At 45.3% G+C, this 24,994-nt stretch overlaps 1 protein-coding gene across 1 annotated transcript in view; it reads left to right on the forward strand.

Moving 5' to 3' along the window:
• The first annotated feature begins 20,368 nt into the window (after nt 1–20,368).
• LOC138527749 (matrix metalloproteinase-18-like) overlaps nt 20,369–24,994 on the forward strand; it is a 39,716-nt gene continuing 35,090 nt past the window's right edge. The window contains exon 1 of the mRNA XM_069639035.1: nt 20,369–20,567. Coding sequence (XP_069495136.1) covers nt 20,460–20,567 — 108 coding nt within the window. The 5' untranslated portion in view covers nt 20,369–20,459. The remainder of the gene's footprint in view (nt 20,568–24,994) is intronic.

Below are 24,994 nucleotides of genomic sequence, written 5' to 3' on the forward strand. Positions count from 1 at the left end.
TGTCAAAACCTATAGGAAACCCTACAGGAAATCCTATAAGTATCCTTGTAAATTCTTAATTTGATAGAATCCTCTGTGTATCCTGTCCTTAGAAAAAATCAGAGTTAGTCTTCATGTGTTAGCGCAATTCTTTCTAGTCATTTCAGTCCTTGTGTAAGTCCTTAGTACTATTTTAAATTAATTAATTAATTTCCCATAGAGATTAACGCGCCGTGGATAGGTTAACCTTGCAAGTAACCTCCTTGCATACCCTGTCTTTCTTTAAATACCTAGCCACTAAAATATAGTAGCAGTAGAATAATCCATCTTAACAAAACCGAGTTGCCTGTAAAAGAGTTTACCGTGCAAAAATCAGATTTTTCCTTTCCTTAAAGAATTCCATACTGTCACCCATCCAGATTTCTCCTTCCACTTTAGTATCATACCTGTTATGTGCCTTTGTACCTTAGCATTAAAACCGACTTCCGATTTGGATTGTTTAGCCCAATTCCTAAGTTGTTTGCTATTTTTAAACCCATGAAAACTAAGCTATTGCAATTTTGCCAAGTGTTTGTTTGTTTGTTGGTTTTATTATTTATAATGCGCAGATATACCCGGGGGTATCAGGGTGCAGCATTTACAAGAATATGCAAAGCTTAGTTACAAAATATAAAATGTACATATTGGCAAAGGGAGTATATACAAAAGCATAATAAGGAAAACAGGCAATATATACAGTATATGCCAGAGTACAAAAGTGGGCACACGTGGTTACACAGTGTGCGGATAGCATGAAGGGGTAGCCTTGGCACTTGTAAAATATATCTTGGTGGTCCTTCAATTTCAGGTATGAAACTACCTTGGAACGGAAATTCAGGTAGGGCATGTCTACTCTCAGGTTGGGAGGCAAGGAGTTCCATAGTTTGGCTGCTTTTACAGGGAAGCTGTTACCTCCGATAGTGGCAAGTTTGAAGTTTGGGACAGAGAGGCAGTCTTTGTATGCAGTTCTGAGGGGTCTCGAGGAGGCTTGTCTATGGAATCTGTTAATCAAGTAGATCGGGGCGGCATTTTTAAGAGATTTGTAGGTAAGTGATGCCGTTTTTAGGAGAATTTTGTCTCTAGTAGAGAACCAGTTGTTCTGCTGGCTGAGTCCTGAGATGTGCTCTCTTCTGGGGATGCCTAGGGTAGCCTTGGAGGTTCCCAGGTAAAGGGGTTACAGTAGCCAAGGCGGGATAGTATAAGGGCTGTAGCGAGTGTGAGGCAGCTAGTGTCTGACAGAAATGGTTTGGCTGAGCGGATTAATTTGCACATGTATGCAGATGATGATGCCAGGGAACTTAGTTGTCTTTTGAAGGAAAAGTTAGAATCCAAGTAGAATCCTAATGTTTTGACCTTCTGTCCAACTTTGGTATTGTTCCCATCTATCTTGAAGGAGTTGTAGGCCGGGCTGAGTTTCTTTAAAATGGACGTAGTACCCAGGATGATAAGCTCCGTTTTCTCATCATTAAGGCATAGTCCATGAGTGGCCATCCATGCCTGAATGATGATGTACACCCTATTTAGCAAGGCCAAATCCTTTCCATAATCTCCAGAAAGCGGAAGGAGGATCTGGGTATCGTCTGCGTAGTTAGTGTAGGTGATACCGAGATGATCCAAATCATCGAAAAGGGGCTTGGTAAATATGTTGTCCAGTGTGGGGGAGACGCAGGAGCCCTGTGGGACACCACAGGTGTTGGGTATAGGGTCTGCTGCAGCAGTGGGAGAGAAGACCCTGATAGTTCTTCCATTAAGGAATGAGGTGATCCATGTAATGGCCTCGGGAGAGAAGTGTGCTGCTGTGTGGAGGTGTGAGCATAGGACAGAATGGTCGACCAAGTTGAAAGCTGCAGATAGGTCAAGGAGGAGGAGCAGGGCAACTTGTCCTTTGTCCCTAAGTGTATCAATCTGAGCTTTCTGAGCTGAGTGTGATTCTTGCTGCACAGTTTTTCCTCCCAAAGTCGATTTTCTAAACTGTTTGCCCATTGTTTAGTACCTTGCCTTGAATGGGTTTTCTTGCTTCTTTGATACAGCCACACACATGCTTGCCTTATCCGTTCAACCGCACATGTAAAATCACCATTCAATAATTCAGAGTGTCATTTTGCTCATTTTTCTAGGGAGCTCAATTCGATTTTGCCTAGTATACCTGACTCCTTGCTACTCCTCTCCACCCACACAAAACTTGGTTAACACAGGTTTGAGGGAGTGTTGCAGGGGGAATGCCTAACTGTGGTGCTATTTGAAAATACTACCCGAAAAGTAATCTGGCTTTTATTCATTTGTGCATTGTGTATCTGATGTCAGAAGGTTAATCTAAGTGTATCCTATCATTTTGCTGTGTAATTATCACGACACTGGTGATTGCTGCCCTATATTGAATCTGTTTGATTTTTATTCAAAATAAAAATAAATAAATATTTCATTGATTACACACCGGCCCTGTTCATGGTCCATTGCGACACAGGGTGTACGTTAGAGGGGGTGTGAGACGGGTTGGCTGCCTTCTCAAAAACGGAATCTGAATGTAATAAACTTAAAATCATTTTATTGTGCGCCACATCCCTTGCCAGTAGAAAGAGTCCTGGTCTGGAGTGTGGCGCATCTTTAAAATCCTTAACACAGGCACCAAGGACACAGACATTTCCTTCTCCAAGCATATCAACTCTGTGTCCAGAACCTGCCACTTCCACCTACGTATCCTAAAATGAATCTTTCCGTACCTCACTTACCCACGAAACGTTTTTGCTATACTGGCCATTGTCATCTCCCGTCTGCACTATGCAAACTCCCTCTATCTGGGGGTCCTTGCTTGCCAGCTAAGGAAACTTCCACAAATCCAAAATGCATCAGCCAGACTGCATACTGCTCCTCACCCTCTCACCCAGACAACACACCACCCCCACAATCCGAATCCTGTACTGGCTCCCAGTTAGCCTAAGAGCAACCTTCAAAGCCATGTGCACCACACACTGTGCTCTTCATCACACGGGACCTGAGTTAATTCAGAAAAAAATACCCAATGTCAGCCCCCCCAGAAACCTCAGCTCTGCTCCTGGCTATCCCACCGCACAACTCCACTAAAGTTAGTGGCTCGGCTTTCTCTATTCTAGCACCCACCATCTGGAACACTCTTCCTCTACACATCCGCCACACGGAAAACTACCCCTAGTTCAAAAAAGCCCTAAAACCTGACTCTTTACCGCTCTATCCTGAAAACCCCATTACCCGAAGTATATGAACTGTCTCCCTCAGCAGGGCCGGCTGTGTTTGTGACATCGCTTACCTTTTTCGCTCTAAACACCTGACGTGCCGACTGTGTTCATGGCGGCCCAGATGACAAACACTCTCATACACCTACCACGACCATGTCTTCCTTCAAAGTGCCACAAGCTGATTCACAACATTCTCACATGTAATGTCACACAACTCAGGAACAATTGCACTTGGAAAATTGACATAAAAATTGGCTAATCACAATAGTACTAGAAGCACTGCGGTTGAGATAGAATCAATGCCTCCTCCACTGCATTTGAACACCTAACCCACATAGAAGAATCTGACCTCATATTGCGATTAGTTGGAACATAGACTGTTGTTTGCTGCCAACCATTTCTTTCACAGCTGCAAGAACCAACAGAAGAAGCCAAATACCTGAGTGGGCACCCTAACATCAAAGTGCATTTATTTGCATCAAAGTGCATTCATTTGGAGGTAATGGCACCCACTCCACTGGCCGCAGGTACGGCTAACCACACACATCAGTATACAGCAATGATTACCACAAAGAATGTGGTCATTCTGTCCACATACATTCTCCACCTACCTACACCCGACTACGTCTCAACACCTCTTGACAGCAGTATGGGCATAGCGAGTAACTAGCACTGACACCACCACCATTCTTCTCCGGGCACCATCAACTTGCCTGACTACATGGGCTGCTTTTCTACCGGAGCTTGGCCAGCCCTGTTAAGCCTTTTTCTAACAAATGCACACATGCATCATAATCGTGCCCCAGGACCCCAAACACTCTGGACTTCTGTCCTCCAAGGGCATTCCCACTAACAGCGCATTGAAACTTTAACAATGGTAAAATTGGCGCTACACAAATGACAAGCACAACACAATACAATACAAGGCATGGTGTACCAAAAACATCATCATCATTTGCAAGAGGGCCTTGAAAACTACTCATACTTTAATGCACACTGGATAAAAGTAGAAAGTACACAATTATCATCATGGGCATATATGAAGCCCATGGCTTCAGGGTCCATCACCATTGACTATGCTGGCTAGGACCCTTAGGGGTTGAAGTCTAAGATATGTGGAGCACCAAGGCCTTCCCATACAGTTGGTTCCTTTATTTAACTACTTAGGTTTGCAGTTCTTCCCGGTCTGGGACATCCGCCTAATAGTAGGTGATGGAGGCACTTTGCTATTTTTTGAGGAAGCTGCGGGTGCTGTCATCCCTTTTATCAACTGGTTGGGATGCTACTCATTGCAAGTCCTACTCAGGACATTTTGTGAAAAGGCAGCGGTTGGATGGATTTATGAAAGTGAACATAACATAACATTCCCCCTAGGAATCACAGGTCAGGCTCTGGTGTGGTTAACCTCCTTTCTCTCCGATCGCCCATCCCAGATGGAACTCTGAGCCTTTCTCTTTACTATAGCTCTCTCAACTTGTGGCATTCCCCAGGGGATCTAACCTATCCCCCTTGTTCTTCAACATCTATATGGCTGCACTGGCATGTGTGATTGCCACTTTCACCTCTAACTTCCAATGTTATACAACAGACATGCAACAATCTTTCAGGCTACCCTCAGCCACCTCCTCCTTGCTCATATCCGACTGTCAGCAATTCAGTCATGGAGTGTTGCAAATTACTTCATCTGAGATCGTTTGAATTGGGACCCCTGCTCCCGCTTTCCCATGTTCACTGTGGCCGGACTCCCTTGGCCCTCCACCCGCACCCACCTGCAAGGCTAAAAACCGTCATCTTCAACTCCACTATCTCCATCTCCTCTCAGAATTCTGACATCTCTAAAAAGTCTAACTATCAGCTACACCTCCTCAACTCTACCTTTTCTCACGTTCCCCCAGGGGCTTGCTGTCTCCAGAGCCCTCGTTCTCTCTAGGCTGGACTATTGCAACAGCCTCTTCCTCAACCTCCCCTATTCTGCCCTGCGCCCTCTGCAACTCATCCAGAACAGAACCACAAGACTTATCCTTGGCCTCAAATCTAAGGACCGCATCTCTCTGGCGCTGAAATCCCTTCACTGGCTCCCCATGGCTGCAAGGATCAATTTTCAAAACCTTCTGAATCGTCCACAAGGCTTTCTGGGGCCTGGGACCTACCTACCTGCAATGCTGCTTACTCAAAACTATCCCTCACAAGCCCTCCGCTCATCTACCTCCAACCTTCTGTGAGTGAGCAGGTTCTCCAAGCAGAGATTTGGAGGGAGATCCTTATCCTCAGCAGGTGCCTCTCTTTGCAATAGCCTCCCTGCCACCCTCCGTCTTGAGCCTGATCTTCTTAAGTTACGGAAACTCCTCAGGACCTTCCTCTTCTCCTCTTCCTTCTCTCTCCCTCTGCCCTCCTAACCTAGCTCTCTACTCTTTCCCTCCCTCTTCTCCCCAACAGCTTGCTGACTGGCCGTCTGGTCTCACAGGTCCCGAGCACCCCCGTCAGTCCTCTCTTTCACTTGCCTTAGGGCCCTGCACCCAACCCACCCTCACTGCACTGAGAAATATCCCAAGAGAGTGGCTCTCTCTGCACTCACCCCAGTCTCCACCAACCGGGTGCACTTAGACCTCCCCCTCCCTGTCACCGTCTGTTCACTTGCACGCTCCAAATGTACCGTGCCTGAAGATCGTCTGTCTGTGCTCCCTTATGTTCACCCCTAATTGCACTGGTAAAAAGGCAGAATCGCTGTTAGGCCTATTTGCTGTGTTCCAACTGTTAAATGTATTATACACACTTAATCTGCCTGTGCAGGCTATTATCGCCTCAGAATTTCAAGGGCTCTGAACGACTACTTGTTTTTCCCCCATGTTCCCACCCTCCTTGAGCGCTTTGAAACACTTGCCTGTGTATAGGCGCTCTATAAATAAATAATACCATACCATACCAACATTGGTGGTTTTCTAACTTGGACCGGACCATGCAACAACAGAAATGTATTTGAAGGTCTCGTCTCCAACATCCACTAGACACCTCATCCATGTTAGTTCATGAGGATAGAGGTATTCGGGTATTCACCATAGTGAGAGAGAGATGCTACCCACAGGACAATTCTCTAAGATGTTTAGAATGTGGACTATAACAGGGACTTGCATGCTTAGGACCCACTCGGCTGAGGTGAGTACATAGGCAAATGAGTCAGGATTTCATTGGTGTTCTCACATTAAAGGAATGGTTCGGTCAGAAATATTGTGTTCCCATTGGTTCGGCCATGTGCTTTTAATCTTAATTCGATCGATCGTACAAACATTTCATATGCACCTTACCCGAGTTTTCGTCTCATGAACACAAGCAAAATCAGGCAGCAGGGCGCGGCCATCTTGTGATAATCTTATCACTTGCTGCATCGACCTGGGTGACCTGCGTTTGCGGCACAAAATCATATCCCCCGCCCCTGAGCCTGACATCACCAAATCATTTATATTCTCCGCCTCTCTCCGTGACGTTGCTGGGCCAAACGCGCCACAGTCGTCACCTACGCGACTAGACGCGGAACCTGGAAAACAACACACATCATCTCACAGCGCGGCGCATCACAATTAGGAATATGAAGCTGTACTTTAAGTGGAAACAAGACTGTACAATTGGTAAAGTACATTTATTTCACATTAAATGTTTCGATAACAATCGGTGTGTGACCGAATCAATTAAAATAGAACTTTCTTTCTTTGCCAGTACCGCGTACGGACAGATTGACCCTTGTCTGTTGTTTAATAAATCTGCAAATGTTTATCGTGAGTCACACCCTGTTCCTTTTGGGTACACAGGGTGTTCGTTTTGGGTAATAAATCCGCAAATGTTTATTGTGAGTCACGCCTTGTTCCTTTTGGGTACACTGGATGTTCGTTTTGGCTAATAAATCAGCAAATGTTTATCGTGAGTCACGCGCTGTTCCTTTTGGGTACAGAGGGTGTTTGTTTTGGGTAATCGAAGCACTTTAGTCGCACATTGAGTTGCAAGGCTGGTGCTTCAACTTGGCACTAGACCACCGTAAAGGTTGTTATGTTGCTTCTAATTGTCGGTACCGCGTACTGACAGATTGGACCTTGTCTGTTGTCCCAAAATACGGTCAAGTAGATCTAGCGATTGACATGTAGCTGCAGCTGGCGGTTGACGAAACCATCGGTCGGGGTCTGGAATAGATGACAATCGCAGAACGGCACGATGTAACTGTTTGCAAAAGATAACAATTGAAAAGTGTCTCAGTAGCCGATCTTTATTACAATTATTCATTTCCTTTATTAGCACAGAGGTGACACAATGTGAACCGAGAGAATACAACGTGGAATATCAAAGTACTCTGCTATTTGCTTCTGCGGATAGTGCAAATGAGAATGTTGAGCTCTAAACGTAATGCGTAAACTGGGAAATAATTTGAGGTGCAAAAACAATGTAATGATTTATTAGCATTGAGCCGGGGAGAAACGAGTGGTGGTCTACATGCGTCTCGATGTTGGCCTGCCCCTGTTGCCCGGTAGATAGAAGTACTAGCACTTCATTGCAATATGCCAAACAGAACAAACAAGTACAATGTCACCCATCAGTAACGGTCAGCTATTCTTATTTCGATTAGATCTGGTATAAACTCATCTAAAGAGAAACGTACATTATATTCGCAATTTCCATTCTCTAGGCGTAATGCAGACCGAGATGCAGAATCCTCCGTTCGTGTCAACGTTTTCTCATAAACTGAATTTACATGTAACTAGGTGCAGATTCGGAATGGGCAACCTAATCATATCATACGCTATTACACCCCCCTTCAATTCAATCCCTTTCAGAATGGTCCCTGCATCTCAAGGTCAAAAAACAATAGAACCTTATACTGTGCGAGGGACGCGTGGGGCCTCACAGCTCCCAAGCCAAAATTCAAAGCTGGTGACCTTCACTCAAAATGAACGTACATTCTTACTTTGCAACATCCCGTGTCAACGCATCCATGATAACATGAATTTTGAAACACAGGCTCAGGAAATAGGGGGTCGCTCGTTGTTTGTGGTGCTGCTCAGCTGTAGGTCAAATTTGCCAATAGGGCCACCACTGCTTATTTCATGGCCTCCTACCCCATGGCATGTTTTCACAGTCGGTACTTCTCGCCTGCCTAGAATGTTTTGTGGCCTATGTCTAATCCCTTTTGTAGGTCCAGCAGTTATTCAGCTTTTTGCGGAACTTTATTGCAAGTCAACTGCCAAAACCCAAATATTCTTACACACTGTTACCCATTGTTCATTAACACGAAAAATGAAGGTCCCACAGTATCTCAACTAAACTGTGAAATGTGAAAGCAATCGTAATAATTTTAATATATTTTCAAGATAAAGGACTGAGAGGATAGATTTCAAAAGACAAAATGCATACTTTATTTATACAGATTATAGAAAAGAATTTTGCAAAAATAAAAACAGACGGTAATCATTTCAACTGGGATTTGAACGATTTAACAAGCTCTGCTTTGGGTGGACATGGTACACTGGCAATGTTTTGTGGCAATGTATGTGTGCTCTGAACAGATTTGTGCGCGATTCCATGAGTATGCATCTCAACACATTTACAATGAGATCTTTCACAAAATCGAATTCCATTTGATCATATACTGGCCTGACCACCCATTTATTGCTTCTTTTTGTAAAGGCCATATTGTAGCAACACATCCCTAAGTTTCCTGCAGTCCTAGATTGTTCCCGGCCCACATTCACGTTATGCACTAATACACTAATACAACTATTTAAGTCCTACATTTCATCCCCTGGATGCCAAAATGCAATCTCTTTGGCCTGTACTTTAGGCACATATTGTGGAACACCTCCAAATCTCCTGTGTGACAGAATTCTGTGAGTCCCTTCAGATCGCTTGATAGAGTTTTATCAAACACAATCTTCTCAAGGGCTTTATGTGTAGGTGAAGATGGTATCAACCACTTCTTCTTCCGTGCCTGCTCTGGGGACAAAGGGCCATGTTCACATTGGTGGAAATGTTGGTTTTCTGTCCAGTGGTGAACGTTGGAACAGTGGTGCATCAGTGAGCGCCATTTTTCAAGTACAATTTCCACAGACACATCACATGTTTTGGAGCTCCACCAAAGATGGTTGCTGAAAGACTGGGACCATTGCGAAATACTTTCAAAACCTTTTTTTTTCCCTGCAGCCGAGATTTTTTTATTAATTGATTTGGAAACATGCCATACATCAAATTGATGTTTAATATTTGGATACTGCTCTCTCATTGTCTTGGCGATTGAACGCGTCTGTCTGTGGCTATGAGGTCGATTTGCATTCCCCTCGATTGTAGATCTTCCAGTGACTTTATAAAACCAAGTTTCTCCATGGCCACCGAGGATTTACATTGGGACACCTGCACGACCACCAAACTCACAATTTTCTTACTTTCCATGTCCTGAAGATGGTAGGTGCAAAATCCGGGACTATTGCGGTACCGTTATTAGCTCTTTCCCCATTCCCATTAAGCCCTATGGGGGCTCAAATGGGTATGGGGAATGGTATTTGGCATGGGGACTTACCGGGTCCTCCAGGGTCGGAATGAGCAGGTAAGTCCCCATACCGCCTAACCGGACTACCGTGTAATGAGGCCCTACATCCCTACAAAAAATAGTATCCATTTAAAATAAGTCATTGGCATTACACATCTAATTAGACCGACTTTCTTTTATTCGATGGTACTGTCAATGCGCATACCTCTGGCTCTGGAGCAACAGTATGGTCTGTTTCCGGAACAACCACAATGAATAATGTAATTGTTTCGGACATTGCAGCATCTCCCTGAAACACAGTACTTGCATTAGTAAGGTCGAAAAGATTAGAAATGGGACAAAGACGACAAAGGTACCTATCACCAGCAAAGTGGTAAAGAAACATTGTGCAATGCAATGATATGTTGCGAAAATATGATCCGATTATCTCGTCCTATTGAGCTATGATGACCAATACCCCTGACACCGGATCTACTACGAGGGGTGTTCGGATTATAGTGGACGCGGCAGCATCTCCCAGAAACACAGTACTTGCATTAGTAAGGTCGAAAAGATTGGAAACGGGACAAAGACGACAGAGGTACATATCAACAGTAAAGTTGCAAAGAAACATTGTGCAATGCAATGATAGGTTACGAAAATATGATCCGATTATCTCGTCCTATTGAGCTATGATGACCAATACCCCTGACACCAGATCTACTACGAGGGGTGTTCGGATTATAGTGGACGCTGCAGTATCCCCCTGAAACACAATACTTTCATTAGTGAGGTCGAAAAGATTGGAAACGGTACATACAATTTGGAAAGACGACAAAGGTACTTATCAACAGTAAAGTGGTAAAGAAACATTGTGCAATGCAATGATACGTTGCGAAAATATGATCAGATTATCTCGTCCTATTGAGCTATGAAGACCCATACCTCTGACACCGGATCTACTACGAGGGGTGTTCGGATTGTAGTGGACGCTTCAGCATCTCCCTGAAACACAGTACTTTCATTAGTGAGGTCGAAAAGATTGGAAACGGTACACACAATTTGGAAAGACGACAAAGTTACTTAACAGTAAAGTGGTAAAGAAACATTGTGCAATGCAATGATACGTTGCGAAACTATGATCAGATTATCTCGTCCTATTGAGCTATGAAGACCCATACCTCTGACACCGGATCTACTACGAGGGGTGTTCGGATTGTAGTGGACGCTTCAGCATCTCCCTGAAACACAGTACTTTCATTAGTGAGGTCGAAAAGATTGGAAACGGTACACACAATTTGGAAAGACGACAAAGTTACTTAACAGTAAAGTGGTAAAGAAACATTGTGTAATGCAATGATATGTTGCAAAAATATGATCACATTATCTAGAATTCCGTACATAAAACCAGTCTGGAACAGAATAGCTAGGTGAGATTACCTGATACGCGCTCGAAGTAGTTGATGACTCCATGCAACACGTGGATGTTGAATCTTGTTCCTTCATATTGGGTGGATAGTAATGGAGTGGTAAATGGAAAGTATTATTCGATTTAGAAATTCAAACATTACAAAATGGCATGTAAGGAGACTGAATACTAGAAAATTACACTTATTGAAACGCATAATATAGCATAGTTATCCGTCCCCATAAATCATTTTTCTATGTGGGTTCTACAAAACGAGGACTGATGTTTATCAAAAAAGTCATTATTTCAGCAGCTATTCAATCACATAAATATGGAAATTACTATAAGTGGCATTTACACCGAAAATACAGACGTAAAGCTAAATCCTGCAGCGTGACTCACCTGTGGCGGCATTTTCACGAGTAAAGTCGGAATAGCGTTTGGGAGCAATTTCCGAGTTGCTCTCGGTTGATTCCTCTTTGTGTACAAGGATGTGTCGTACATATCTGGTGAGAAGTGCAGGCTGCAGATGTGGTATCGATGACCCCTCTTGTCCTCCAAGACTTGGTTGACTCTACTTTCAAGGTCTTCCAGTGGATATTTGCAACATCTGACCCATTCTCTTATTCGATCAACAGTTTTAGGGAATACATGCATTGTAATGCCTTCGGATTTGTCATGGGTCTTCGAAGGGCAACCGAAAATAGAACATGCATGCATTGTTGTAAATTCTGCAAAATAAAGGTCAACATTATAGAAAATTATTTTGCATAAGCATGTGAGAAAGAATGAATTAGACCATACATTGTTCGATGCACGCTTTCTTTTGGGCACCACAGCAAAACCAGTGCAGCGTGTGCAGCTGCATAATAGGATAAATTTCACAAACGATTCATTGATGTGTTGAAAATCAGAACATGTTACTCGTCCCTTGAATGTTCTATCATGTACGAAAATGAAACATGCTTATACTATAGGCACGGTCCGCGAAGGATGCAATACGATTCCAATTGACAATGATAAAAATTGATATACCGATAACATAACAAAAGAAACTCAAGTCAATAGCAATGATACAAATTAACGTAGCACTACAGAGTTAGATACTTCGGCATAGATATAAATTTACAAATGAAGGAGATATGATTAGGATACATGTCCTTACCTGGACCAACAAACAGTTGAATTCAGCAAGCAAAGTAATTAGTGGCAGGAGAACAGGGAGATGTTCACAGGTAGCACACTGACGAGTTCACTCGAAGCTGTCACAGAGTAGCACGTTCACGAGTTGACTTGCAGTGCTCAAGGATGTTCTCATGGTAAATATCCAGTGGTTTATAAAGAATAACAAAAAGGGGTGTATTTGTGAATGAATGACGTGTCGTGGCATTATTTACATTGCAGGGGCACGGCCTGCTTCAGGGGAGGCCTGCCTGGAGACACGGGGTCTGAGGAGGACATGTGAGCAATGGACCCTGGGCGTGGGATACCTTTTGAAGTGTACATGTTGTTTGGCACCTTGGCCCTTCGTGCCCCTGACAGCCCCCCATGGCAGCACACATCCACAGGCGTGAACTGCCTTTGATAGTGGGGGGTGGGATGGATGGGCCGGGAGGCGTGCAAACAAGGCACCGGAACACTGCTGAATGGAGACACACTTATGTGGATTGCAGGGGCTCGGTCTGCTTCAGGGGAGCCTGCCTGGAGGCACGGGGTCTGAGGAGGCCATGTGAACAATGGCCCCTGGGCGTAGGATACCTTTTGAAGTATACATGTTGTTTGGCACCTTGGCTCTTAGTGCCCCTGACAGCCCCCCATGGAAGCGCACATCCACAGGTGTGAACTGCCTTTGATAGTGGGGGTGGGATGGATGGGCCGGGAGGCATGCAGACAAGGCACCGGAACACTGCTGAATGGAGACACACTTATGTGGATTGCAGGGGCACGGTCTGCTTCAGGGGAGCCTGCCTGGAGATACAGGGTCTGAGGAGGCCATGTGAACAATGGCCCCTGGGCGTAGGATACCTTTTGAAGTGTAAATGTTGTTTCTTGCGAGAGAGGGGCGCCCGCTACCTTTGTTAAACTATTTGTTAAGGAACCTGGGATTGGTAACCCTAGGTCTCCTGGGGGCAACCAGACGTGGTCTCCCTCTCACTGTGCTTAGAGAGGCATCAGCTTCACCTCACTGATGATCCCCAACAAGGGTGAAACACGTGTATGGGGTTGCTGGTGGTACTCTCGTTCAGATTGGAATTGCCATTGTATTTCGGTGCTGGACTGCCCCTGGGCAGGACAAAGACTGATATGCAAATGGATATTTCCCATCTGTGAAAGGCACAGTGAGTAAAAGCAGTGGCTGCGAACTCTCAAGTGGTTAATAACCACTGAACAGGTTATCATGTCTGTTCTTGCGAGAGAGGGGCGCCCGCTACCTTTGTTAAACTATTTGTTAAGGAACCTGGGATTGGTAACCCTAGGTCTCCTGGGGGCAACCAGACGTGGTCTCCCTCTCACTGTGCTTAGAGAGGCATCAGCTTCACCTCACTGATGATCCCCAACAAGGGTGAAACACGTGTATGGGGTTGCTGGTGGTACTCTCGTTCAGATTGGAATTGCCATTGTATTTCGGTGCTGGACTGCCCCTGGGCAGGACAAAGACTGATATGCAAATGGATATTTCCCATCTGTGAAAGGCACAGTGAGTAAAAGCAGTGGCTGCGAACTCTCAAGTGGTTAATAACCACTGAACAGGTTATCATGTCTGTTCTTGCGAGAGAGGGGCGCCCGCTACCTTTGTTAAACTATTTGTTAAGGAACCTGGGATTGGTAACCCTAGGTCTCCTGGGGGCAACCAGACGTGGTCTCCCTCTCACTGTGCTTAGAGAGGCATCAGCTTCACCTCACTGATGATCCCCAACAAGGGTGAAACACGTGTATGGGGTTGCTGGTGGTACTCTCGTTCAGATTGGAATTGCCATTGTATTTCGGTGCTGGACTGCCCCTGGGCAGGACAAAGACTGATATGCAAATGGATATTTCCCATCTGTGAAAGGCACAGTGAGTAAAAGCAGTGGCTGCGAACTCTCAAGTGGTTAATAACCACTGAACAGGTTATCATGTCTGTTCTTGCGAGAGAGGGGCGCCCGCTACCTTTGTTAAACTATTTGTTAAGGAACCTGGGATTGGTAACCCTAGGTCTCCTGGGGGCAACCAGACGTGGTCTCCCTCTCACTGTGCTTAGAGAGGCATCAGCTTCACCTCACTGATGATCCCCAACAAGGGTGAAACACGTGTATGGGGTTGCTGGTGGTACTCTCGTTCAGATTGGAATTGCCATTGTATTTCGGTGCTGGACTGCCCCTGGGCAGGACAAAGACTGATATGCAAATGGATATTTCCCATCTGTGAAAGGCACAGTGAGTAAAAGCAGTGGCTGCGAACTCTCAAGTGGTTAATAACCACTGAACAGGTTATCATGTCTGTTCTTGCGAGAGAGGGGCGCCCGCTACCTTTGTTAAACTATTTGTTAAGGAACCTGGGATTGGTAACCCTAGGTCTCCTGGGGGCAACCAGACGTGGTCTCCCTCTCACTGTGCTTAGAGAGGCATCAGCTTCACCTCACTGATGATCCCCAACAAGGGTGAAACACGTGTATGGGGTTGCTGGTGGTACTCTCGTTCAGATTGGAATTGCCATTGTATTTCGGTGCTGGACTGCCCCTGGGCAGGACAAAGACTGATATGCAAATGGATATTTCCCATCTGTGAAAGGCACAGTGAGTAAAAGCAGTGGCTGCGAACTCTCAAGTGGTTAATAACCACTGAACAGGTTATCATGTCTGTTCTTGCGAGAGAGGGGCGCCCGCTACCTTTGTTAAACTATTTGTTAAGGAACCTGGGATTGGTAACCCTAGGTCTCCTGGGGGCAACCAGACGTGGTCTCCCTCTCACTGTGCTTAGAGAGGCATCAGCTTCACCTCACTGATGATCCCCAACAAGGGTGAAACACGTGTATGGGGTTGCTGGTGGTACTCTCGTTCAGATTGGAATTGCCATTGTATTTCGGTGCTGGACTGCCCCTGGGCAGGACAAAGACTGATATGCAAATGGATATTTCCCATCTGTGAAAGGCACAGTGAGTAAAAGCAGTGGCTGCGAACTCTCAAGTGGTTAATAACCACTGAACAGGTTATCATGTCTGTTCTTGCGAGAGAGGGGCGCCCGCTACCTTTGTTAAACTATTTGTTAAGGAACCTGGGATTGGTAACCCTAGGTCTCCTGGGGGCAACCAGACGTGGTCTCCCTCTCACTGTGCTTAGAGAGGCATCAGCTTCACCTCACTGATGATCCCCAACAAGGGTGAAACACGTGTATGGGGTTGCTGGTGGTACTCTCGTTCAGATTGGAATTGCCATTGTATTTCGGTGCTGGACTGCCCCTGGGCAGGACAAAGACTGATATGCAAATGGATATTTCCCATCTGTGAAAGGCACAGTGAGTAAAAGCAGTGGCTGCGAACTCTCAAGTGGTTAATAACCACTGAACAGGTTATCATGTCTGTTCTTGCGAGAGAGGGGCGCCCGCTACCTTTGTTAAACTATTTGTTAAGGAACCTGGGATTGGTAACCCTAGGTCTCCTGGGGGCAACCAGACGTGGTCTCCCTCTCACTGTGCTTAGAGAGGCATCAGCTTCACCTCACTGATGATCCCCAACAAGGGTGAAACACGTGTATGGGGTTGCTGGTGGTACTCTCGTTCAGATTGGAATTGCCATTGTATTTCGGTGCTGGACTGCCCCTGGGCAGGACAAAGACTGATATGCAAATGGATATTTCCCATCTGTGAAAGGCACAGTGAGTAAAAGCAGTGGCTGCGAACTCTCAAGTGGTTAATAACCACTGAACAGGTTATCATGTCTGTTCTTGCGAGAGAGGGGCGCCCGCTACCTTTGTTAAACTATTTGTTAAGGAACCTGGGATTGGTAACCCTAGGTCTCCTGGGGGCAACCAGACGTGGTCTCCCTCTCACTGTGCTTAGAGAGGCATCAGCTTCACCTCACTGATGATCCCCAACAAGGGTGAAACACGTGTATGGGGTTGCTGGTGGTACTCTCGTTCAGATTGGAATTGCCATTGTATTTCGGTGCTGGACTGCCCCTGGGCAGGACAAAGACTGATATGCAAATGGATATTTCCCATCTGTGAAAGGCACAGTGAGTAAAAGCAGTGGCTGCGAACTCTCAAGTGGTTAATAACCACTGAACAGGTTATCATGTCTGTTCTTGCGAGAGAGGGGCGCCCGCTACCTTTGTTAAACTATTTGTTAAGGAACCTGGGATTGGTAACCCTAGGTCTCCTGGGGGCAACCAGACGTGGTCTCCCTCTCACTGTGCTTAGAGAGGCATCAGCTTCACCTCACTGATGATCCCCAACAAGGGTGAAACACGTGTATGGGGTTGCTGGTGGTACTCTCGTTCAGATTGGAATTGCCATTGTATTTCGGTGCTGGACTGCCCCTGGGCAGGACAAAGACTGATATGCAAATGGATATTTCCCATCTGTGAAAGGCACAGTGAGTAAAAGCAGTGGCTGCGAACTCTCAAGTGGTTAATAACCACTGAACAGGTTATCATGTCTGTTCTTGCGAGAGAGGGGCGCCCGCTACCTTTGTTAAACTATTTGTTAAGGAACCTGGGATTGGTAACCCTAGGTCTCCTGGGGGCAACCAGACGTGGTCTCCCTCTCACTGTGCTTAGAGAGGCATCAGCTTCACCTCACTGATGATCCCCAACAAGGGTGAAACACGTGTATGGGGTTGCTGGTGGTACTCTCGTTCAGATTGGAATTGCCATTGTATTTCGGTGCTGGACTGCCCCTGGGCAGGACAAAGACTGATATGCAAATGGATATTTCCCATCTGTGAAAGGCACAGTGAGTAAAAGCAGTGGCTGCGAACTCTCAAGTGGTTAATAACCACTGAACAGGTTATCATGTCTGTTCTTGCGAGAGAGGGGCGCCCGCTACCTTTGTTAAACTAAATGTTGTTTGGCACCTTGGCCATTCGTGCCCCTTACAGCCCCCCATGTCAGCGCACATCCACAGGCGCGAACTGCCTTTGAAAGTCAGGGGTGGATGGATGGGCCGGGAGGCGTGCAGACAAGGCACTGGAACACTGCTGAATTGAGACAAACTTGATTCACTTAAAAACTGAAACAACCACAGATAAAAAATATGTTGTGTTTTATTTGGTTTCTTATTTTGATGGCACAAAAATACTACACATTGTAAAGGTCTGGTTGCAGCTCGGCGAGAGAAAATCCCCTCTGTTGCTGGGGAAAGTTTGTCTAATGGCGCCAACGACACAGGCAGGTATTACTCGTCGACAGTGGTCGAAGTGTACGAAAAGAAGTAGTGGAACTATGTTCCCTGCTGGCCTGCACCCACTCCCCACAAACCCCATCATCACGTCCCCTCCCACACACAATACACATCACCAAACACTTGCAAGGGAATGTTCAGTGCAGTGCACTGAAAGGGCAAGTTTCAACTTCTTCCTACACTTTTATTTTAAAACAAAACCATTCCGGAACAGTTTCTTTTTAAAATAAAAGTATAGGAGCTGTAAAAGATCATTTAAAAAAGTAGAGGAGCACCGCTCCCGCTCACTTCGACCACTGCTCGTCGAACGCGGTGTCCAAGCCTCCCATGAAGCCACCATGTGTACGAACGATAGGCCACCAGCTGCTACCACCCATGAAAGAAAAAGATACAATTTGTTTTTAAATGACCAAGATAAGTGTATTAAACCTGAGTTTCAATGACAATTCTTGTATACAATGGCATTTTTGCTAGGACAAATGCTAACTAGACACTGCACAATATTGAACGACTTTCATGAGACTATTACTAGAGAATTGCAAGACTAAACAGATATGACAATGATATCTTGAAGTTACGAGAATATAGGGGACAACCTTCAAATGGTAGTGGCCTAACTGACATCCCAACCAGACTACACTTACTCGTTGCTTGGATTACGAGGGCGAACTGTTGCGCGAAGTTCGTGCATAAGCACCATCAAAATCCTCAACACGGACCATGTGAGATAGACTGCCGTGTAGTCTGGCAGCTCGGTAACGCACTGCGGCTGTGGATCGCCTTGCCATATGTAGGACAAGCATCCAGAGTTTTCTCGGCAGCAGCAGTTCTCCACCTTGGTTGGCATTAGCGCGCACCGATTGCAGGTACACCATGTGGAAACACCGTCCATGCGACTAGGCCCAGGCTCTTCACCTGTTGAAACGTCCGCCCAACTGTTGTCCAAATCCCCATCGTCTACAGAGCTTGCTCTTTCCAGTAATTCCTCCTCGGAATACTCGGGCTCATACAGGTAGGGCATTATTGTTGCCATTGTGTGGTAAAGAAACGAAAATAAATTATAGCGATGGTACTGGTATCTGTTCACACGGGCTACAAGCAACGAAGGTAGCTGACCAGAGCACAGAAACGAGTCACAGAATACTCAAAGAAATACAGTGAGAGGAATGGAATAGAAAATCTGCTGTTGTGTGTTGTGAAACGCTCTGTTTATACTTGTCGGGGAAAGAGGCTTCCTGCCATTTCCATGGCCACACATCAGTAGCTGAGGCACAGAGAATGTTGACTCGAGACGTGCTTTGGCGTTGTGAAATGGGCGGTACACGTCTAGTGATGTCAGGATCAGGGGCGGGGTATATGATTTAGTGCTGCAAACGCAGGTCACCCAGGGCAATGCGGAAAGTGATAAGATTATCACAAAATGGCTGCGCCCTGCTGCCTGATTTTGCTTGTGTTGAAGAGACGAAAACTTGGGCAAGGTGCATAGGAAATGTTTGTACGATCTATCGAATTATGGTTAAAACCACATGGCCGAACCATAGGGACAATAATATTCTCTGCCCGGAACATTCCTTTAACGTCTGGTCCAGTAAACTGCTGATGAATGGGACCTGCAAGCTCCCAAGCTGTGCGCTCAGACCTACCCAGGGTGAAACAAATGCATGGGATGGCTTTAAAAAGATCGATCTCGCTTTGGTCTACACGCGGTTTGCGTGGTTGGACAATATCTGGAAAAATGTCTGATGGCGATATGCGCTCCCTTTTAATGAGGTTTCCGATTGGTGGTGCCTCATTTAAGATGGACATTGGTAAATGACAGGGGAGGGAAACACATGAGTGCCTGTGCCCAGGTGGCCATAAGAATACCAGGGAATCCGCGCCACCATCGTACGCCTGTGCCAGCACCACATATGGATAGGAGAACAATGGCTTAAGAAACTGTTAAGGAAAACTGGCTTCCAATATATTCAGGAGACTTCAATAAGGGCCTGACGGACAGCCTTTCCCAGGTTATAAATGTGGGCAGTGAAGATTGGGCAATGCCTGCAGAACCGATCCTTGATATCCTTTCCTTTGCTATTTCACTGGGTGAGGGGTAACGCCAACATCCCCTTGGCAGGAGCAATGTTTGCATTGGTGCCTCTATGTGCACGTGGTCGCTCAGAGTGCTGAAGACGGAGACTAAACAGGATACCGAAAGCTCTGAAGATTTGCTGACCGCCTTCCCACACTGCGCCTGGTACCCTGACTTCTGCTGCAGAGTTATGTAAAACGCCTTGCCAGAGGGGATCAGGCAGGCGACTGTCAAATATTAGGGCCTTGTTTTAGGAAATTGTTTCCATTGGAATCTAAATGAGTCCCACTTGCTGACGATTTCATGTCCAAATTCTCTATATTTAATCAGAACACACCATAGAAAAAATGCGCAATGCATACTTTAAAATACCAATAAAGCAACATTCCATGAAACTGCATATTCTAAAATGATACCACTTAAACAGCAAAAGGAAAGGTTAATGATTATACACAAATAATACTTTTATGTGAAATCTCAAACGTTTCGGAATTCTGAATGTTTATGTAAATTACAGAGGTTAAAACATATTGGTATTGTTTTTTTGGTCTCGCGTATATGGGGAGCAATACATGGCGCACTCGATGTGCTTCAAGATGTGCACATGCGTGCGGGAGAGGGCTGGGAGGGTGACGAGAAGAGAGGGATTGGCAAATGCCCAGTGTGTGTCACCTTTTCATCAGAAACCTTGTTTTTGCTTTGTTTGAGCCGAGCCGCAGGAAGTTGCAAGAGTTGAGCAATAGAGCCCGGCGTGATGATGCCTGGACTCCCTATTTAAGCAGAGAGGGGTTCTAGAGAGGTGGGACTGCGAGGCTGGGTCTCAGAACAGGAGTGTAGCCTCCCAGTCGCCGGCAGGAGCTCAGGGAAGAATGGCCAGGCTTCACGCATTCCTGGTGCTCTGCGTATCCTGCGCGTCGGCCTTCCCTGCAGCAGGCCCAGACTTGGGGAACGAAGCGAAGAAAAGGCAGCTGGCAGAGGTAAGTATACGCTTCCAGGTACATACTAATGTCGCAGCCTTGGAGCTCACGCCCACTCACAGGATCCAAAGACCCCTCACTTTAGTACAGCCTCTAGCTGTGAATGGGCCGGTTTACTGCTGGAGAAGGCGGGGTTGAAGTGCCCTGATCAGTTACACTGATTACCATTGGTGCGTTTTCCTTCCGATCTACGATCGATCCACTCTCATTGCTATAGCGGTAGAAGCAATAGTCAGCTGTGACTCGTTCTTTACTGCCTTCCTAAACGATGGAGATAGCAATCATTAAACACATGAGTCACCCATGGAATAAGGCCAAAAAGAACGTGCGCCAGCTCCATTCACAAAATCACTGTTTAGTCATGTCTGGCGATATGCGTATGGGCACGGAGTCATGTTAAAAAGAAAAAATAATAACGTGCTGTGTTTAATTGTTTTCACCGTCAACACTTTTTATTAATTAATATATTAATTACCACAACCCTCCTCTTACAAGGATAATAATAATAATAGTATTGGTGGGTTTTTGCGTGGTGCCAGACCTGCCGCCTGAGAATCGCATTCATGCCCAGCCAGGTCCAGGAAACCTTTATGAGTTAGGTCCTCCACTGGATCAACCATCAACCAGAATTTCAAGCTGCAAAAATGAACATTCAAAAGTTAGAAATATCCAGGGGAAGCCTATCTAAAGGAGATAAAAACAAAACTAGACCATGCCCTGTCAGAGGTGGCGGAGCAACAGAATTCACGGGCAGAGCCGAGATGGAGCCAAGCCTTGGGGCCTGGTTTTACTCTAAGTGACAAAAGTGAGCTGAGCCGGCAAAATATGTCTACCTCCTCAACCTCAAACACAAAACCCATACCTGTCATCCTGCTTCTGCAACCCGATAAAAACTATAAAAACCCAATACCTGGCATCCTCAACTATGCCTCCCACAAACAACCCCATACCTAATGCTGTGTCTCACTGACCCCTTAACAGGAAACCTGAACCAGGCACCCCAAATTTAGAAAATACATCTCAGTGAAACCAAATGATATGTCCAGGACCACACACTTTCTGTAACAGGGTATATGATCGCAGGCTGCACTCTAGATAAATTACTACATATCCTCTCAGATCCCACTTATAAAAAGTCAGTTAATATACAGTTTGAAAGAATTCAAATAATTCTCTGTTTCATAAAAATGACGTAAAAGTGCACATATCCTAATATAAGCCAACCTGACGTACATAAAACCTTATGTTAAGGTTAAACAAAGGGGGGGTTGCAGCTTTATTTTCACCAGCCTGAATGGAACTATACACCTAACAGAATGCAAAGTAATGTTGGTCTAAACAATCCCCTGTATTTTGCAACTGTACTTTCAAGAGTTAGAAACACAAAAACAAAACTGTGTGAAAAGGTCAGCTGCTTGTCGTCATAGTTACACACAACCTTGGAGCTGGTTACTGTGCACAGCTTCTTGTGCATTTATACCCTACGCGAGCTATCCTCAATCTTTCAGCAGGCACATGTGGGAGCAACATGCAGCATCCACATGTCCTGGAAGGTGGGAGATTGAAGACAAAGGTTAAAGGGCTCTGTGGCAGGTAGAAAGCCTCAGGACTAGGCAACTATCCCCCATGCCCTAACCAGTGTGACCTCTCAATGTCTCATTCACAAACTGGCTAATACGTGAAGACCACATGGAAATTGCCCCATGACCTAAGTGGGTAGTAAAAGAAGCCTCTTATATAGTAGGGAAAATGTCCACGGCAAACCCCTATTGCCCTTATTGCCCTCCAAACAGTGTAGTACACCATCTATTACACTTTTCTTTTCGGAGAGAAACATGGCTCATGAGTGAAAGAGCAATAAGAAAGTTAAGGGCTGCTTAAGCCTGTGGTGTGCACATTGTAAATGACCAACATTTTCCTTAACCTTGGAGCAAACACTGTAGTTTAATACACCATACATAAGTGTGTCTGTCTGTGTAGAGCACATCCAACAGAATCACTTTTAAGTGATCCCAATTGTGGCAGCCAAAGGAAAATATCCTTTAAACTAGCGATTTGCCCATGAATGCACTAATTGGCAATAAACTAAGTACTCTATGGGCCTCATTCCGAGGTTGGAGGTAGTCATGGTGCTATTAGCGCCATGACTACCTCCAATACCGGTACCGAGTCTGCCCTCGTTCAATGGGGACTTAGCGGTCTATTACGACCTTTGCAGGACCAGTAAGTCCCCATTGAAAAAGCCATTCCCCATTCCCATTTCAGCCCCCATAGGGCTCAATGGGAAGGGGGAAGGCGCTAACAACGGGACCGCAAATTGCGGTACCGTTATTAGCTCTGAAGTCCCTTAACGGGCCCTGTCCATAACGCCTGGTAAAACCAAGCGTTAAGGAAGGGACCTGCTAAGGGACCTCGGAATAGGGCAAAGGGATTGCAGGCACCAATGTCCTTAACTTTGCCCGATATCCCTTTGCGCCCACCTCGTAATGAGGCCCTATGCAAATGGAAGTTTGCATGCTGTGTGTTTAACTGTCACTGGGTGACAGTGTCACTTTAATTTACTCTGTGAATGAAACTGAGGCTGATGCAATGCTGGGCTCGGCTCTACTTGAGCTCTTCGTTTGCAAAGGCAGCCAAGACAGAGCCAGGTATTTGGCTCTAACCAGGTTCAAGATGGCTTTGGCTTCCCCTCCTCTATGTCCTGTACAACTACGACAAGGTTCCCGATAAACCAGCTGAGTGTCCCCATGCAGGGCGTTTGCAAGTGGATGCATGGCCCCATCGGCCTACCATTCACGTCTGGTGGGGATTGGACGCTTTAAGATGATGCGACAAAGTTCCTCCTACCTAGAGCTAAATTGCCAAGACAATACCATGAACCACTAACAGTGACAATGTAGAGTTTAATACTTTCTTGGCAGAAACCCATTCATAATTCCAACTGAGATATAATATAGATGAAGATAATAAAATAGACATAAACCTATGATCCTCTGGTTGTGACAGCAGAGGTGGCCGAGTCTATAGTATCCATTCAGTTATCATGGTTAATTGCACAGCTGTTCTTTAGTTGTGATGTCAGATGACACAAACCAAGATTATGGTAGATGCCTGCAGCTTCTGATGTCTCACCCTGCACCTTAAATAGACAAACACAGCTGCATTAGTTCACACCTGCACACTACGAAAACATAAGGTGGGATTTCTAAACACTGCAATATTCTCCTAACTTGAGGGCACCTACTAACCATTTCAGTTAGAGAGAAACCATTATCATGTTGCATTATATCAAATATAGTACCCACATGAAGTATTTTTAAAGAATAAAGCCCATTTCAAATGATTTGCTGATGATGACAGGATATACTGACAACTATTCTACCACCCATACCCCACCTCTGTTGACATCTACTGTGTACCCCATCCTCTGCTTGAACTGCACTTCAGTTGATGGCTAGCTCGGTCTGTGCTTTATAACTCGCCCACATTAACACCCACAGACATACATGTGTCTATACAAGGCATTCAGGTTGTTTCTATTTTATGCCACTGGATTGCTGAGTGATGTAGGACGTCATTATGATGCATGACTGGGAGCACATTATTCTGTATAGAATATTTGGGAGATTGTAACTCCATATAAGCAAAGACAGCTCAATGTCCTTCTATACGAGAGTTGTGCTATCAATTCAGATGTGTAAAACGAAAATCACTCGACTAGATGACATCAAGAAATTGGTGCAGCTGACTAATGACATCGCAATCCTCCTTGGCAACTCCGGCTCCTGTCACTGTTACTCACTAATTGTAAGATGTGGGGCTAGGGTACCAGATATGCTTACTTACCCAAGAGGAAGAATTCTTTGAAGCAGAAGAGGGGGGTTGGTTAAAAAAACAGAATGAGATGGCAGGCCTAAAAATTAAAGAAAGTGGTAGTGGAACAACACAAGCAGAACAGAGAAACACCATAATGCAATGGACAAAAAGCGAGGGAAAGGGTATGAAAAGAGAGACAACGCAGACAACAGCAACATTAAAAAAGAATCACATAAGAAGAGAAAATCAGAAAGAATAAAATGAAAAAGGAAGGGGCAATACAGGAAAAAGGGAAAGATAAGGACAACGGTTCTGGCAAGAGATGATAGAACATATTACCTGGGTGATAGGGAAAGAGATAGAAAGACTGGTCCAGAAAAGGAGAAAAAACAAGATTAAAGAGAAAAACCCAGAAAAGGTGTTTGGCCGTGGACTGTGTGTTGGGTCGGCTTGACTTTATAAAGTACAGTTGGGGGACGCGATCCCATATATATATATATATATATATATATATATATATTAAATCATGTAGGATTCAAATATTGTCAACCGTTAATTGCGTAAGTAAAATATTGGGGAGCATTTCGGCGAGAGCAACACTAGGCATTATA

This window comes from Ambystoma mexicanum, chromosome 7q, assembly GCF_040938575.1.
Source record: "Ambystoma mexicanum isolate Mex_15411 chromosome 7q, UKY_AmexF1_1, whole genome shotgun sequence".
Taxonomy (NCBI): domain Eukaryota; kingdom Metazoa; phylum Chordata; class Amphibia; order Caudata; family Ambystomatidae; genus Ambystoma; species Ambystoma mexicanum.